This window comes from Sus scrofa, chromosome 3, assembly GCF_000003025.6.
Source record: "Sus scrofa isolate TJ Tabasco breed Duroc chromosome 3, Sscrofa11.1, whole genome shotgun sequence".
Classification (NCBI taxonomy): Eukaryota; Metazoa; Chordata; class Mammalia; order Artiodactyla; family Suidae; genus Sus; species Sus scrofa.
In genome coordinates, this window is record NC_010445.4 from 127,309,753 (window position 1) to 127,326,418 (window position 16,666).

General features: G+C 46.5%; 1 protein-coding gene across 5 annotated transcripts in view; it reads left to right on the forward strand.

The window, feature by feature from the left end:
* The window catches only part of MBOAT2 (membrane bound O-acyltransferase domain containing 2), a 121,647-nt gene that overhangs the window by 65,956 nt on the left and 39,025 nt on the right, over positions 1 to 16,666 (forward strand). For all 5 annotated transcript variants that reach the window (XM_021087873.1, XM_021087875.1, XM_021087876.1 and 2 more), the window contains one exon: positions 16,401 to 16,496. In XM_021087873.1, coding sequence (XP_020943532.1) covers positions 16,401 to 16,496 — 96 coding nt within the window. The remainder of the gene's footprint in view (positions 1 to 16,400; positions 16,497 to 16,666) is intronic.

A 16,666-nucleotide genomic window follows, 5' to 3' on the forward strand; every position in this document is an offset into this window, starting at 1 on the left:
TATACCAAGGACCATTAATAACCAAAACAGCTTTGAAAAAGAACAGCAAAGTTGGCTTTATACTCTCGTCTCATGCTGCAGTAATAAAGATGCTGTGGTAATGACGTAAGGACACACGTAAATCATTTAGACAAAACGAGAGTCTAAAAATAAACCTTATGCTGTGGTCGCTTGATTTTTGACCAAAGTGCCAAAGCCATTCAGCTGGAAGGCTGGCCTTTCCAGCAGGTGGTGCGGGGTGGTTTGTGTGAAGAAATGAGCCTCAACCTTACCTCACACCACGCACAACCCAAGCCCAACGTGTATCGTAGACATAAGTGTGACAGCTAAAACTCTGAAACTTTGGACGAAAACAGGAGAGATTGTTTATGGAAGAATTTTATGAAGACTTAGGCAAAGACTTCTTAGATATGATGCCCAAAGAATGGTCCATAAAGAATAAATGGATTAGTTGTATTTCATCAGAATTTAAAACCTTTGTTCTTCAAAAGCCATTAAGAAATGAAAAGGCATTAGCAATGGGGTCCTGCCGTGTAGCACTGGGAACTATGTCTAATTACTAATGATGGAGCATGATAATGTGAGAAAAAAGAGTGTGTACATGTTTGTGTAACTAGGTCACCATGCTGTACAGTAGGAAAAAAATTGTACTGGGGAAATAACAATTAAAAAAATAAAAGAGAACAACAACAGCAACAAAAAGATGCAAAGAAAAAAAAAGAAAGAAAAGAAAAAGCAGGCCTCTGGGGGAAAACATTTGCAGAACATGTATTTGATGCAGGACTTGTATCTGGAATATGTAAAGAAATTTTATAATTTAATAATAAGCCAGGCAACCCAGTTTAAAAACGGGGAATGTGGGGCTTTGCTCAGCAAGTGCTCGTTCAGTCCCCAAGTACCTTCTCTGAGCCACGGCCGGTCTAGGTGGGGGGGGTGGCGTGAACAAGACTGAAGGGCTGCCTTCCTGGAGTTCAAGTCCATGTGGGGGGGGACAGGCGATAGACAGGGCAACAGAATATTCATGAGACGTTATTTCAGACAGTGAGATGAAAGAGCACCATGCAGTTTTAGATGAGTTGACAATTAAATGATGCAGATGAGCCAGTTATTCTTGAACCAGAGGGAGACCCGGGGAGGCAGATGGCAGAGCCTGGGCCAGGCTCCCAGGAGTCAGTGTTGGGTGTGTTCAGAGCCAGGAGAGCTTGCTGTGCCTGGGGGCCCTGGTCTCCAGTGGGGCAGGATGACCTCGGGGAGGCTGGGCCGGGTTGTAGCTGGAGGTGCAGTGGGAGCGCACCAGGGCAGGTGCAGCAGGAGCCTATTTTATGACAGCAGGACCCTGAGCGCCGTGTGTGGGTAGGATGGTGAAAGGGTGGGACGTCCCAGTCCTGCCGCCACATCAGACGGGAGAGGTGGGGAGCCGGGAGGGGAGCAGTGGGGACAGGGAGGTGGCGGGTGCGGGGTCTGTTTGGCAGGAAGATTGGTGGTGGAGCGTGGCCTGAGCCGAGGAGTGGAGTCCTGGCGGGAGCAGCTGCTGGGCTGGGTTAGGTATGAGACAGGGCCGGGGAGACGCTCACACGGAGCGCTTGCTTTGCTGGATGCAGCTTGAGAGGCCTCAGTGGGTGTTCGTGTTGGGCGGGCAGTCAGACCAGTCTGGTGTTCAGGCTCTCGAGCCTTAGAGTTAAATGAAGTCATCTCAGAAAAAACCATAAATGTAAAGACAAGAGGCGGAGGCTCCGATTTACAACTTTCCAGGATCACCAGCCAGTAAGAGGTCCAGCCAGCTCTCCAGCCCGGGCGATCCTCCACCCCAGCATCCGCCTCTGTGTTTCCTTGATACACGTCATTGACAACCTGAAGTTTTTTCTCCCCCCCGCCCAAGGCACGCAGAAGTTCCTTGGCCAGGGATTGAACCCGTGCCACAGCAGCGACCTGAGGTGTTGCAGTGACAGTGCTGGATCCTTAACCCTCTGCAACACTGGGAACTCCTACAAACCTGACTTTTTCTTCTTAGTTCCTGTCATCAGTGTGTTATGAGAGATTTGCTTCGTTTCTCCTTGGAAGTCCTAGCATTTCGTTCGTCTGCTGTCTGAGCTCAGAAGGGCCTTCCTCCTGCTGGGTCCCTGCTCTTCTGACCCGCAGCGCTTCTCTTTTACCATCCGTCACATGCAGGGACTAGTCTTTAGTATTTGCCTGAGAACTATTTCATCGTCTCACTCTCTGCTTCAAAGTCTTTGAATGCCTCCAGGAGAACAGCCAGAATACTCATTCCAGAACCTCCTGGCCCTTAAGAATACTTTGGACCCGATTTTACCAGCTGGGCTCCTTTCCTGTTGTTTCTCCTAGTTTTCGCTTGGTAGGTGGCATGCTGGCCACTCTGGGCGTTCAGCCTGACTGTGAGGTGGCATCTTCTCTGTGTCACCCCTGTTTCGTGTTTACAGCTACATCAACGGTGCGTCGTCCTGGAAGGAGCCCGTGGTAACCACCCCCACTCCCCACCCCTGGGCCTGTGACATCACCTCTCACCCTGCTTCTGTTCTGCCACTTTACAGAACGCCTTCTCGTGGTCAAGCTCAGTGCCAGGCTCTGATACTCAGATGCCTGGACTCTTCAAGGAGCTCAGTCTGGTGCCGGCTGCGGACAGCGAAGGGAACAGTTTTTACAAAAGGAGATAAAGATGCTCTAAATAGGCCTCGTGAGACGGTGGCTGGCATTTCGATAGCTAGTCCTGAAATCCCAGCCTTGTCACTCATGATTGGCTGCCAGACGGTGTGACTAACATGCCTGGCTTGATGTCAGGTTCTTAAAACGGAGGAGCTGTATCTTACTGTTCTTTCTGTTCCCTCTAAAAAAGGCAAGTCTGTTGAGTCAAAGTGACATCTTTAGCAAACCAACTCTAGGAAGAGATGAGACACGTGATCTTAAAATGTGAAGGATGTGGCTGCATGGAATTGTTAGGGCGTGTTTATAAGAGGGTGTGTTTATAAATGGGGTAATTGTGGAAAGAACCTCTAAACTTGGTTCTTTTTTGTTTTTTTTGGCCGCGCCCACGGCAGATGGACGTTCCCGGGCCAGGGATTGGAACCTATGCCACGGCAGTGACCCAAGCTGTCACAGCGACAACGCCACTGTGCCACAAGAGAACTCCTAAACTTGGGTCTTAAAGACGTCACATGACTAGATAGTCGATAGTTACCTATTGATTTCCTGAGAATAAACTTAACCTTTAGTTGTGATACTTTAGCAGAAACAGTATATCTTAGAATGTGTTACAGTATACAAAGTAAAAAGAACAAGAAATATTAAGTATTACATGTATTAAAACTCCATTAAATTTATAACCAGACTATTAGAGTAAGATTCAGATACTATCAAAGAGATTTTAGAAAACTGCTGTTTTGATGATGGTTGTAAAACTAAGTTTTGAGGCTTCAGGTAATTGTAGCAGATTAAACACACATGTGAGAGTTCCCGTTGTGGAACCCAACTAGTATCCATGAGGATGTGGGTTCGATCTCTGGCTTCACTCATTGGGTCAAGGATCTGGTGTTGCCGTGAGCTGGTGGTGTAGGTTGCAGACGTGACTCGGATCCCACGTTGCTGTGGCTGTGGTGTAGACCCCTAGCCTGGGAACTTCCATATGCCGCAGTTACAGCCCTAAAAATACAAACGCAAAAACCCAGTTGTATCTGAAACTCCACTAAAATGGCAGTGAAACGTCAGAGAGGTGTAAGCTCAAGGAGGGGACCGGAGTGTCAACAGAAACGGACACTAAGTGCCCTCAAGGCTGGCCCTGCAGAGGACAAGTCTGTCTGTCCTGGGAGCTGAGGCCTGAAGGCCTCGGGGGAGCAGAGCCCGTGGGGAGCTGGGGGGCTGCAGACAGTTCTGTCGCGGTGACCCGTGTCGGACCCTCGGACTTTAAAACTCTGTGCACGTGTTCCTGTGAGCCGAGCGCGCTTTGGGGCGCTGGCCTCCCAGTAACCGCCTGCGCTCCTAGGGCGCCTCCTCCTGCTGCAGATGCCGTCCTGTAGAAAATAAATTCTGTTCGCACATTAGGTCGCCACTTCATGACGACAGGCAGACTTGATTAACCGTAAATTTTTAAATAGGAAACCTGAGTAATTTTTAGGCGGTCACCGTTCCAGGTCTTTGCTGACGTCATCAGATCTAAGGTCCTGAAAGACACCCAGAAGTAGCGCATTCATGTTCATTTCACTTCATCCACTCCTCGGTCAGCAGACTCTCATTATGCCTGATAATGGTGTTCGCGTTCCTTGACTCTTGTGTTTTAGAAAGTTTTCCTGTGTTCATATATAGCATTTTAGCCAAATGTGATCAGTTAATGTATCTGATTAGGTAATGTGAGTATTTTGTAGTTCTCTGGTTGTTGTCAAGATCTCTTTTTAAGAGCTCATAAGTTATTTATTAAATACTTTTCAAACTATGTTTCTCATTAGTGCCATCTTTGGAGTTAAATCTAATGTCCACCCCTCTCCAAATATTTACTGCTTATTGTAATGCTTGGCTTATGTTTATTGCTATTTAAATAGATTAAAACAGAAATAGCTATGACTAAGTGAATTATAGTTTTGCTTATTTAATTTGAAATACTATATTCTAGAAGTGGAAATGTCTATTTGTGGGTAGAAATTTGCAATAGATTTTAAAAGGAATGAGTGCAGAGAAGAAGTGTTTGCTTAGAGATGTTTGTTTTTTATTATTTATTTATTTATTTACCTATTTTGCTTTTTAGGGCCATGCCCGCAGCATATGGAGGTTCCCAGGCAGGGTCGAATCGGAGCTGTAGCCGCCGGCCTACACCACGGCCACAGCGACGCTAGATCCAAGCTGTGTCTGCAACCTACACCACAGCTCACGGCAACACCGGATCCTTAACCCACTGAGCGAGGCCAGGGATTGAACCCTCCACGTCATGGTTCCTAGTCGGATTCGTTTCTGCTGCGCCACGATGGGAACTCCAAAGATGTTTGTTTTTCAAACTGAGTGGAGTCTCTCGTCAAAATTACGGAGTAAAACCTGTGACGGGCAGGATGATGTGCCAAGAAGTGGAGATAAAGTTTGGAGATGGCAACTTGAAGAAAACTTGACCCCTGACTTAAAGGCTGTAGTGACCCCCCGTCTGTTTTCACCCGCGCTTACCTTCTGTCTCTCAGCTTTGAGGTTTCCACTTAGCTGTGCCGAAGACAGAGGGAGGGGAGCCAGGGAAGACCCACGCCGGGTTGGCAGAAATGCTTATAAAAGGACACAGTGACCTTTCAAGTGAAACGGAGCCCATTTCAGCAAACCGTGAGCAGCCTGGGACGACGCGGGTGGCGACAAACACGTCCTCCCCCAAACGGCTGGAATTGCCGTGATCAGCTGTGTGCAGGTGGGATGGGTGATCTGCATGCTGCCAGGTTTACCCAAGCTCTAGCACCGGTCTCGTTCTTTTGGGGTTTTTTGTTCTTCTTTTTTGGAGGTCCCGGGCCAGGGATCCGATCTGAGCCGCAGTTGCGACGCACACCACCGCTGTGCAGCACTGCATCCTTAACCCCCTGTGTGCCAGGCAGGGGACTGAACCTGCGTCCCAGCACTCCAGAGAGGCTGCCGATCCCATTGCGCCACGGCGGGAACTCCTGTCGTGGTCTAGTTTTATCCGTCTTGAATAATTATTTATTTCTCAAGTCATCACCGTAGAGCCTGTGTGAGTGTGCCGCATTCGTCCAGTGGAACCAAAAAAAAGGACTTCGTTTTCAGGGTTTTTTTTTACAGATTCTGGGGCAACAGAAGTTCTTGAAGAGATTTGGATTTTGTTCTAAGTGTGGTAGGTAGCTGTTGGCAAGCCCTGAGCACGCTGGATGCGGTGCATATACCAGACTCAGGAGGGAGAGGGTGCAGCGGGGCTAGGCAGGTGTTCCTACCGTGGTCCGGGCCTGGACCTGCTCCCCGTGGGGTGGCTCAGTCTCGGGGGGGGGGCTGGGGGGTTATGTTGATGGTAGATTTGGATTCGGATGCGGATCACACGTGATGTGACGTATGAAGATGGGTTTGAAGTGTTGGCTGTGGGAGGTGAGTCCTGGAGACACATCAGAAGTGATTTAGTTTTTTGGGCAGAGCCACTGGGCGGAAGATGATGCCGTTTACAGAAATGGGGGAGACGAGGTGGCGGGATTGTCCGCGTGGGATCAGAATTTCTCTTTCGAACGTGATAAATTCGAGATGCTCGTTATGCATCCAAGGAGCGATGGTAGCCTTGCTGGTTGGATGTTTGGATTTGGAGGTTGGGAGACATGTCTCACCTAGAGAGAGAACATCTGCGGGCGGCCGGTAGGCAGTAGATGCGGAGAATCACGGCAAGGAATGAAATCCTTTTGGAAATAGGTGTGAATGGAGAAGAGAACTGAACCCCAGGGCCCCAGCTCTCTCAAGGCCTCTGCAGAGCAGATTGTAAAACGTGTTTGTCCCCAAATAACTTTTAAATGAACTTTGTTTAGGTGTAATTTACCTAAAGCAAAATAGAACCACCGGTTCAGCGCGTTCGGACTGGTGTGTAGACCTGTGTGAGCTACCATCTGAATCCAGGTAGGGTCGCCTCCTTCATCCCGTTTCTTCCAGCCCAGCCCCCTGCACCCAGTCATCTGCTTTCTGTCACCATCGATTTGTTTGCCTGTTTTAGAATTTCTCAGAAAGTAAACCATGTAGTAAGGAATCTTTTGTGTCTAGCTTTTTTTTTTTTTTTTTTTAAATGGCTGGACCCACAATATATGGAAGTTCCCTGGCCAGGGATTGAATCCAAGCTCTAGCTGCCAGCTATACCTCAACGACGGCAATGCTGGATCCTTTAACCCACGCTGCAGGGCCGGGGATCAAACCCTCCTCTCCACAGCAACCCGAGCCCCTGCAGTTGGGTTCTTAACCCACCGCGCCGTAGCGGGAACTCTGTGTCTGGCTTTTTAAATTCATTTTCATGTTCTCAGGTTTATCCATGTCACTGTGTTTATCAATAGTTGGTTCCTTTTCTTGCTGACTAGCCTTCCGTTGTGTGACTACAGTTTTGTATCCTTTAGCCTGTTTATTAATAGTCATTTGGATCGTTTCAAAATTTGGATTATTTTGAGTAAAACTTCTAAAACATTCTTGAACAAGTCTTTTTATGGATGTATGTCTTATTTTCTCTTTTTAAAAATTTATGTTATTGAAGTATAGTTGATTTACAGTGTTGTGTTAATTTTTGGCTTATGGCAGGATGACTCAGTCATATGTGTCTAATAGATACATCGGCTAACCCCCAACTCCCTCTCCATCCCCCGCCCCCCCCCCCCCCCGCAATCGTAAGCGTGCTTTCTCTATCTGCCTATTTCCCTTTCATAGATAAGTTCGTTTCATCTTCGTTTCTCTTATGTAAATGCCCAGAGGGGAATTGCTGGAACATAGGGGAAGAGAATGTTTAGCCATACAAGAAACTGCCAGACGTTTCCAAAGTGGCCATACCGAGTTTTTACACTCCTCCAGGCGATGTGTGAAAGTACCAGTTGCTCCATATTCTCCTCCACACTGGCTTTTGTCTCTCTTTTCAATCTTGGTCATTGTAATGTGAGCACAGCAGTATCTCACTATGATTTTAATGTAGATTTCTCGTAGCTGATGACGTCAGGCATCTTTTCTTGCATTTTCGACCAATTGTGCATCTTCTTTCTTGGGACACATTTTTTTGGGATCTTGACTTGAATTTTATCACTGTCTTACCATTCATTCTTTTTATGTTCTAGATATAAGTCCTTTCTTGGGTGTATGAATTGTGGGTATTTTCTCCCAATCTGAGACTTGCCTTTTTATCCTCTCAGTGGGGACACTTGACAAACAGAACATTTAAGTTGTGCTGAGGTCTGTCTAACAATAAGCTTTAGAGCTTTTTGTGTCTTTTCCTGCCCTAAGATTATGGATGTTTTCTTCTAGGGGTTTTACAGTTGGAGCTTTGCTGCTTAGGTCTATGGGCCATGCCGAGTGAGTTTGTGTGTGTCTTGTGAGGGAAGGGTTGAAATTATTTTTTTTTTTCTGCATATGTGTCTGTTGTCCCAGCACTGTTTGTTCACTGCATCTTTTCTTTTCTTTTCTTTTCTTTCTTTTTTTTTTTTTTTTGTCTTTTTGCCTTTTTCTAGGGCCACTTACCTCGGCATATGGAGGTTCTCAAGCTAGGTCGAATCGGAGCTGTAGCCACTGGCCTACGTCACAGCCACAGCAACTCAGGATTCCAGCCTCATCTGCGACCCACACCACAGATCACGGCAACCCACTGAGGCTGGATCCTCAACCCACTGAGCAAGGCCAGGGATCGAACCTGCAACCTCATGGTTCCCAGTCGGACTCATTAACCACTGTGCCACGACGGGAACTCCACATGCATCTTTTCTGTTTTGAATTGCAATTCACAGTATGTGAGCGGCTCCATCTAAACAGAAAGAATAGACAGTAGGGAAGGCAAAATAAGGAGAAAGTCAGAGTTCCTGCTGTGGCACAGTTGGTTTAGAATCCAGCTGCAGTGGCTCAGGTTGCTGCTGAGGCAAGGGTTTGATCCCTGGCCTGGAGCAGTGGTTAAAGGAGTCCTCTGTGGCTAGGATTCAGTCCTTGGCATGGGAACTTCCAAATGGCATGGGAACTTCCATGTTTCATGGATGTGACCATTAAAAAAAGAAAGAAAGAAAGAAATTACAGTTATTGCTCAGACATGCAGGCCGTTCCTGAATTTTAGCTGCACCCAAAGCCATATGAACTCCAGCCCCTTGGAAAGTGAACCGTTTAATTTGATTTCCGCTCATCCAAATACCCGTTTATTAGTTTTTGTCTTTTGTCCCATCAGGATTTGGAGCCCTTTGGTCATGGTGCCTGTTTTCCTCGTTTGGGAAGAATTCTTTTGCAGTTCCCAGCATTTCTGGCCCACTAGTTCCCATGGCTCCTGAGCGCTTTGGTTTCCCCTGAACAATTTCCTCTTCTTACCTAATTTCTAGAGAATGGGTATTTTAGAAGTGGCTTCTCTTTTTAAAGTGGAGGCAGTCACTCAACGTTTCCATTTTAATGAATAAGAAAAAGGTTCTCTCTGGGACTCTTCACATGTTGCCGATTTATTTTCATTCTGAGTAATAATAGGAACAGGATGCTTTTCAGAGCTGCGGAGAGCAGACATCCCAGCTCATCGTGGTCTAAGGGTAGAACAGTACAGAAAGATTTACCTCTCAGAGCAGGAAGTCTGGAGGCAAGGCAGCTCATTTTGGTTAACTCAGTGACTCCTGGTTTGAATGAGGGCACCCAAAAGTTCTACTTTTTGTTTTATTTAAATAGCTTTTCTTTCACCATCTCGGCATATTTGCTGGAGGCCAGCTCCTTTTATAAGCTCTAAAAGTGGCTGCCAGGCTTGTTGATGAGACGGTAGCAGGGGTTAGGCTTTAAGAAGGAGAAAGCCTTTCCTGAAGCTCTGCCGTGTTTCCTTGACCAGACCTACGTTTTACGCCCTCCTGTGAACCGGTCAGTTGCAGGGAGGAGGCGGCCACAGCGGTTGAGTTACACAGTTAGGATGCCGTGTGTCTGCCTCCAAAGGCAGAGAACCAGGGTTTGGAAGTCGAGTAAGTTTTTAAAGATCACATAGTCAGGAAGAGTGAAACGTGATGGGGCCGTTATCTAAGTCTAGGTGAGGTCTGTCTGGATTTTATGTGCATGTGTATTTTTCTATTTAAGGACATTCAGTGAAACTCATTCACCGATCACAGCACTTGCAAGAAAATCATGCATAACTGTCCCATTTAGAATGGATAGACAGCAGGGTGCTACTGTGTAGCACAGGGAACTGCATCCAGGCTCCTGGGATAGACCATGGTAAAAAATAACATAAAAAAGAACGTGTGTGTGTATAGAGAGAGAGTCATATATGTATGACTGAGTCGCTTAGCTGTACAGCAGAAATTGGCACAACATTGTACAATGACTGTACTTTAAAAAAAAGAATATCACCCACGTGAGTATTGGCTTCTATGTCTGCTCTGTTGACGTGTGAACTTGAGAAATCAGAGACTCTCCCCACCGCCCTCCCCTGCAGCCTCACTCAGAGAAAAGATAACTGAAATTTGGGGGACGTTGGCATCGGGCAGCCACTCGCCAGTGTCAACAAAGAAGCAGGTTTCTCTTGCCCGGCAGTGCTGATCTTCACCTGTCAGCTCGCTGCCTCGTGGAGGCGAGGTGGTTGCGGCAGCGGCCCCCGGATCCACATTCTGGGCAGGAGTTCACACCACACCAGCTGCATCTGTCCCCTCCTTTTCTCTGATCCTCAGAGCGCTCTCCTCAGAGTTTCATGACAGACGCATATGCCTCATCTCTGGTTGCAATTCACACGTGATGGGACAGAATTAGCCTACAAATTCTGTCCAGGTCCAGAAAGAAGTTGCTCACATCATGAACAAAGACGGTTCCCGCACGAAAGTCTGTTGATAATTTTGTTTGCCTTAGTAAGTTGAAAGTGCAGCAGTAAAGATAGATATTGTCACTTCAGTCTGTTTGTCCATAATGTGAGCAACTTCTTTGCTGGACTGAATGCTAGTTTTTGAATCCTGGAAGAATAAGGGTTCCTCTTTTTTTGTTGTTGTTGTTTGTTTTTTTTTGCTATTCACAGTGTAGTGGCCACAGGTCATGACCTCCTTTGTAAACTGTAACAGGTATGTGTCAGCCTTCTCTTCCTTCCTTCCTTCTCATTCAGGCCAGTAAACTTTTTCTATAAAGGGCCAGATGGTAAGTAGGCGAGGCTTTGAGGGCCGTGCGGGTGCGTTTAGAAGTCTTCAGCTCAGCTTCTTCTCAGGAAAAAGCGGCCCTAGACATTGTGTGTATAAATGGGCATGGGTGGGGTCAAATGAAATTTCATTTACAAAAGCAGACACAGGGGCAAGGTTTGCCCTGCAGGCTTTAGTTTGATGATCCCTGGTTTAAAGGATTTATAGTGTTTACCAGTTTTCAAGGTGTCAGTACTTCCACCTTGGTGGACTTAAAGCTACTAACCTGACACCCCCGCATGTGGAATTGGGAGGGAAGGCTCATGGCTCACCGTTATATATTGTTTCTGCTGCACAAATTCAGAGAACATAAATCACCTCAAGAGCTGAGAAAATAAGGGAGTTCCCTGGTGGTCCAGTGGATAGGATTTGGCATGTTCACTGCTACGGCCTGGGTTCAGTCCCGGGTCTGGGAACTAAGATGCCACACCAGCTGCTGTGTGCTGCATCCAAATGATGAGGATGATGACAACAATAAGCGTAGAAAATTAGCAAAAGTCAAGAAGTAACTGGGGAGTGATGAGTTTTGAACATTTAATACCTTTGTAATGTAATTTACTTTCCCACCTGAAAAACTTTCGTATGCTTTCCTCCATGAATTTCTAGTGTTTCAAGGCTGACAAAGTACTGAAGGTTGTGATGGTTCTTTTTAACCTTAAGAAAGCATCCTTTCCCTTCATTTTTCTAAGAGTTCAAATTTGTTTTGTGGAAACATGATTGGATTTTATTAAATACTTTTTTATGTGTCCGTTATAACTGTTTCTTTTTTTCTGTTTGACTTACCACTATGGTGATGCATATTGCTGGTAGTCTCCCTATATTGAATCACTCTTGCGGTTATCAAGCCCTACTTCACCAAAGTATCTCTCTCTCTCTCTCTCTTTTTTTTTTTTGTCTTTTTTAGGGCTGCACCCACAGCATATGGAAGTTCCCAGGCTATGGGTGGAACTGGAACTGTAGCTGCTTGCCTACACCACAGCCACAGCAACACCAGATCCGAGCCCCATCTGTGACCTACACCACAACTCTCAGCAATACCAGGTCCTTAACCCACTGAGTTAAGGATACTAGTCAGGTTCGTTACTGCTGAGCCATGATGGGAACTCCATCGAGGCATCTTGTTTTAAATTGCAGTTCGTTTTAGTGTGCTAAACTCTTATTCAGGAATTATTTTAATTATCTAGTGCAGCATGACAAACCACCCAAGATTTAGTGGCTTAATAACAATTTATCATTGTTTTTCATGATTCTTTGTGTTGCATTGACTCAGCTGGACCACTTTTACCTGGGCTCTCATGGTTGTTAGTAAGTTTTGGCTGGAACTGCCGTTATTTGAAAGCATGGCCACTGGACATTCAGGAGCGTTTCCCTCTAAGGCAGGCGGTTGATGTTAGCTCTTGGCTGGGAGCTCAGCTGGGATCATTGCCTGGAGCACCTACGCATGGCGTCTTCATGTGGGCGCGGGCAGCTCACAGTCGATGGCTGGGCTCGGAGAATGTGTGTGCTGGAGACAAGCATTCCAAGAAACCTGGGAGGAAGCAGCAGCAAGACTTGCTGTGACTTAGCCGTGATGTTCAGGAGGCCATTTTCATTGTGTTTTGTTGGCACGCCCAGTTGTGAAGTCCAGCTCAGACTCAGGGGGAGGAGGAGGGCATTCCGTCTCTTGATGTACAGGTGTACAGAGCTGCATGGGCAAGGGGAGGGCTGTTCCTAGGGGCAGAGACCTTCGGAGGCAATCTCTCCCCGCACAACTCACATGCATTCATCCCACAGAAAAAATTCACACACTCTGCCGCCAAGATCCCCAGAATCTCACCTCATTATGGCATCAAGCTCAAGAGGTCTGTCTTGTCACCTAAGGTCGAGTATGGATGAGGCTTCTTGGATGTGGTTCCTAAAGTACAGTTCTTCTCTAGCTGAGGACCAGTAAGCTAAAGAGGCAAGTTCGGGGGCCCCCGGGGTGCTCAGATACAGTGTTGAGCAGGGACAGGGTAACTCTCTTAGACCTTTTTGTTCAGCTAGGACAGGGAGGCCGGTCACTCAGCAATCCCCAGCCCATAGCAACTGTGAAACCAGACAGACAGCTGTTATCTCTTCCTTGATTAGGGCCCAGACCTAGTCTCTGCATGTGGTTCTTTGTGGCTCTTGGCTTTACCCTCTGGGCTCTTGATTCCACACCTTGAGCTGCCTTTCCTTTTTCATAAGAAATAGCCAGATTTTGCAGTCAAAGAGTTTTTTTGAGCCTGCTGCTTAACCGTAGACAGTTGGGACCCAAGGATCTGTTTTCCTTTTGAACTGTTTCTCTCTTTGAGTCCAATCTCATATAATTCCCTTAAAAATGATGTGGGCTTCCTATGTATCTAATTATAAATCTCTTGCATTAGACAAAAGCCGCACCCACAGATCTCTTTGGGACAGTCTCTCTCTCTCTCGTAAATTGGTTGGCTGTGCTCACAGCACGTGGGAGTCCTGGGGCCAGGGATCGAACCTGAGCCATAGCAGTGACAAGGCTGTGAAGTTATGCAACAGGCCCTGAGGAAAGTGCCCGTCTTATTTTTATTTTCTTCTGAAAGTGCTGTGGGACAGTATCCTTAAGCTTCTAAAAAATGTTCTTGGAGTTCCCGTCGTGGCGCAGTGGTTAACGAATCCGACTAGGAACCATGAGGTTGCGGGTTCGGTCCCTGCCCTTGCTCAGTGGGTTAACGATCTGGCGTTGCCGTGAGCTGTGGTGTAGGTTGCAGACGCGGCTCGGATCCCGCGTTGCTGTGGCTCTGGTGTAGGCCGGTGGCTACAGCTCCGATTGGACCCCTAGCCTGGGAACCTCCATATGCCGCGGGAGCGGCCCAAGAAATAGCAACAACAACAACAACAAAAAAAAGACAAAAAGACAAAAAAAAAAAAATGTTCTTGTCCAGCAGATAGAGTCTAAGAGGCTAAGAGATATTTTTAAGGTTCTCAGAAATTCTCTGTTTAATCTGAGAGATTCAATAAATATGTGCCCTTAAATCTTTGTGGGGTGTTACCAAGGATACTCCTGACTTGGAGTTCCCTTAGGCAGTGGCTCAGGTCTCTGCCGTGGCTCAGGTTTGATCCCTGGCCTGGGAACTTCCACATGCCACGGACATGGCCAGAAATGTTTATTTATTTATTTATATGTTTTTATTTTTATTTACTTATTTTATTTATGTTTATTTTATAATGATTTTTATTTTTTCCACTATAGCCGGGTTACAGTGTTCTGTCAATTTGCTGCTGCACAGCAAGGTGACCCAGTCACACATACACGTATACATTCTTTTTTCTCACATTCTCAGGCTCCATCACAAGTGACCAGACATAGTTCCCAGGGCTACACAGCAGGATCTCATTGCTTATCCATTCCAAAGGCAATAGTTTGCATCTGTTAATTTAAAAAAAAGGGCAAGAAAAGGGTCCTTTCGACTTCACCTTTATCCTGATTACTTTAAGAATGTTTTGCCAGCAGAGAAGACTGTGCTGAGCCCTTTCCGTATTTTCTAAGCTCTCTTCAAACCCTGCACACTTTGCCTTTTCAGCTCGTCACTCCTCAGACCTTTGCCGTATGCACCCGAAAGACACTTGCGGGTGCTTTGACTGGGTCTGCTTCTCACGTTCCACGTCCCAGTGGGCAGCAGGGACCCCAGTTTCTGCCTCTGTCTCCAGTTCCACTTTGCTTCCTGCCCTTCAGGGGGGCCTCATTTAGCAAATCTCTCCAGACCTTTCTTGCTGCCACCTGCTACCTGTCCTAAAGCCAGTGAGTGTGTCTTAGCTTCGTCCTGAGGTGGCACCCTGCTTTCCCTTACCCATTTCTATCATGAGACTCCATCAGAATGCAGGGGCTTAAGATGCTTGTGATCCTGTGGGTCAGGAATCCAGGAACAGGTCAACTGAATTGACATCTCATAGTCACCTGCCAGCAGCTTCTGCCCGTGACACAGCTGAAGACCAGTGCTTCCTGGCACTTTTCCCTCTGACACCCCTTCTTCCAGAGCCTCTGTGCGGGGTTCTTGGGACGGTCGTGCTGCTTTCCTGTCAAACATCTTCCAAAAGGCAGGACCTAGAAACCTCCGGGCTAATGACAGGCGACGCCTGAACTGGCAGCGTGTTCCTTCTGCCGTAGGCACCTGGCCAGCGCAGTCAGGGGCCAGCCCGGACTCAGCGTGGTTAGGAAGTGGGTAGAAGAAGAGACTCTTCTTCTGGACGAGGGAACAGCAGGTGCAGAAGAACACAGGAACTGGGACGTTCTTGCAGCCTTTGGAAAGTGCAGTCTGTCCCATGGTTTTTAAAGTTCCGCCGTTTGCTCTGTCAGTGCTTTGCGTGCGAGGATGCCGTAGCTGTCAGGAATAAACGCTGTCATCATTTGAAGGAGGGAGTTCCTGCTGTGGCCCAGCGGGTCAGGAATCTGACTGCTGTGGCTCAGGTCACTGAGGAGGTGCAGATTCAATCCCTCGCCCGCCGCAGTGGGTTAAAGGATCCGGTGTTGCCGATGCAGCTTGGATTCAGTCCCTGGCCTGGGAATTTCTATAGGCTGAGGATGCAACCATTTAAAAAAAAGAAGAAAAAAATCATTTGAAGTAGGAAGGTTTCCTCCTTTTTTCGTTGAAATTACCTATTTGTCTAAAGTTTGAAAGGACCCCTTCATAAAGCCACCTGAATTGCCTACACGAGCAGTTTAAGATTGTAACTTAGCCAAATACATTGGTTTTTTTCTCTTGATTTCTTCCGTATTGTATATGTTTAGAAAGTCCTTTACACATTGGAGAATGTTGAATACTTACCCACAGCCCCTGTGTGTTTTGGCTTTATCTTGTATGTATAATTCTTGTGTCTGTCTTGTTTAGACGGAGGGAGCGCTCCTTTCGCCCCCACCCAAACTGTTGACTTGTTAACCGGTTAGGTGATAGTCCAGCCATTCCTGCTGATTTGCCTTGCAGCCTTCATCTTCTGCAGCATTGTATGTTCTAGAGTCGGCTTCTGGGTTTCTGTTCTCTTCTATTGATGTGTAGATTCTTTTTCCCACACCATGTTTTTAGGGATTGAGGACTCTCCCAGGCGTCTTAAGACGGAAACTGACTGAATGTTGATGGTTATAAAATGTGGGCACGTGCCGCTTGATCCACAGTTTATGATTTTATGTGATTGAGGACACGTTTTTAAAATCCTACTAAGACCGTGTTTAAGGTATATGTTAGCCAAATTTTCTCATGCCAGATTTTGTTTTCTGGAAAGAAGGAAGAATGAGTAACAGGTCCCAGTACTCGCCACATTCAGGTTTATGCTGTGAACTCGACTTTGAGTTATTTAATTTGGCGTACGGAGGTTTTTCCGGAGGAAAAAAAATGAGGAAAGATAGGAACTAGATGCATTTACCATTGGATGGTACAGAATTCCAGGGCACTGAAGCAGACGCTCGTAAAGAGTTTTTATAATTTATTAAAGACAGCTGTTTGCGGAGCAGATCTAGTAATGTTGCATTTTCAAACAATATCTCTAGTTAACAAGGGAGCTCAAAATGTATTGTTTGACACAATAAATCTTTTGATCGCCCTAATCCAGCTTATTTTTGTTCTCCAGATACTGCTTTGTGTTTGCGCTGGGATACCTCACCGTGTGCCAGGTCACTAGAGTCTATATCTTTGACTACGGACAATATTCTGCGGATTTTTCGGGGTAAGATGAAACCGTCAGTAGCCTGTTTGTTCTAACATGTTGGTTAAAGGACAAACTACAGTTGCATTTCGTAGTTCAAATGAAAAGCTCTCTTCGTTGACAAGTCTTTTATGAATTTAGCATTTTTCTTCTTGTAAAGAGGTCTTTTATAGTGCTATTATGTAAAGTCA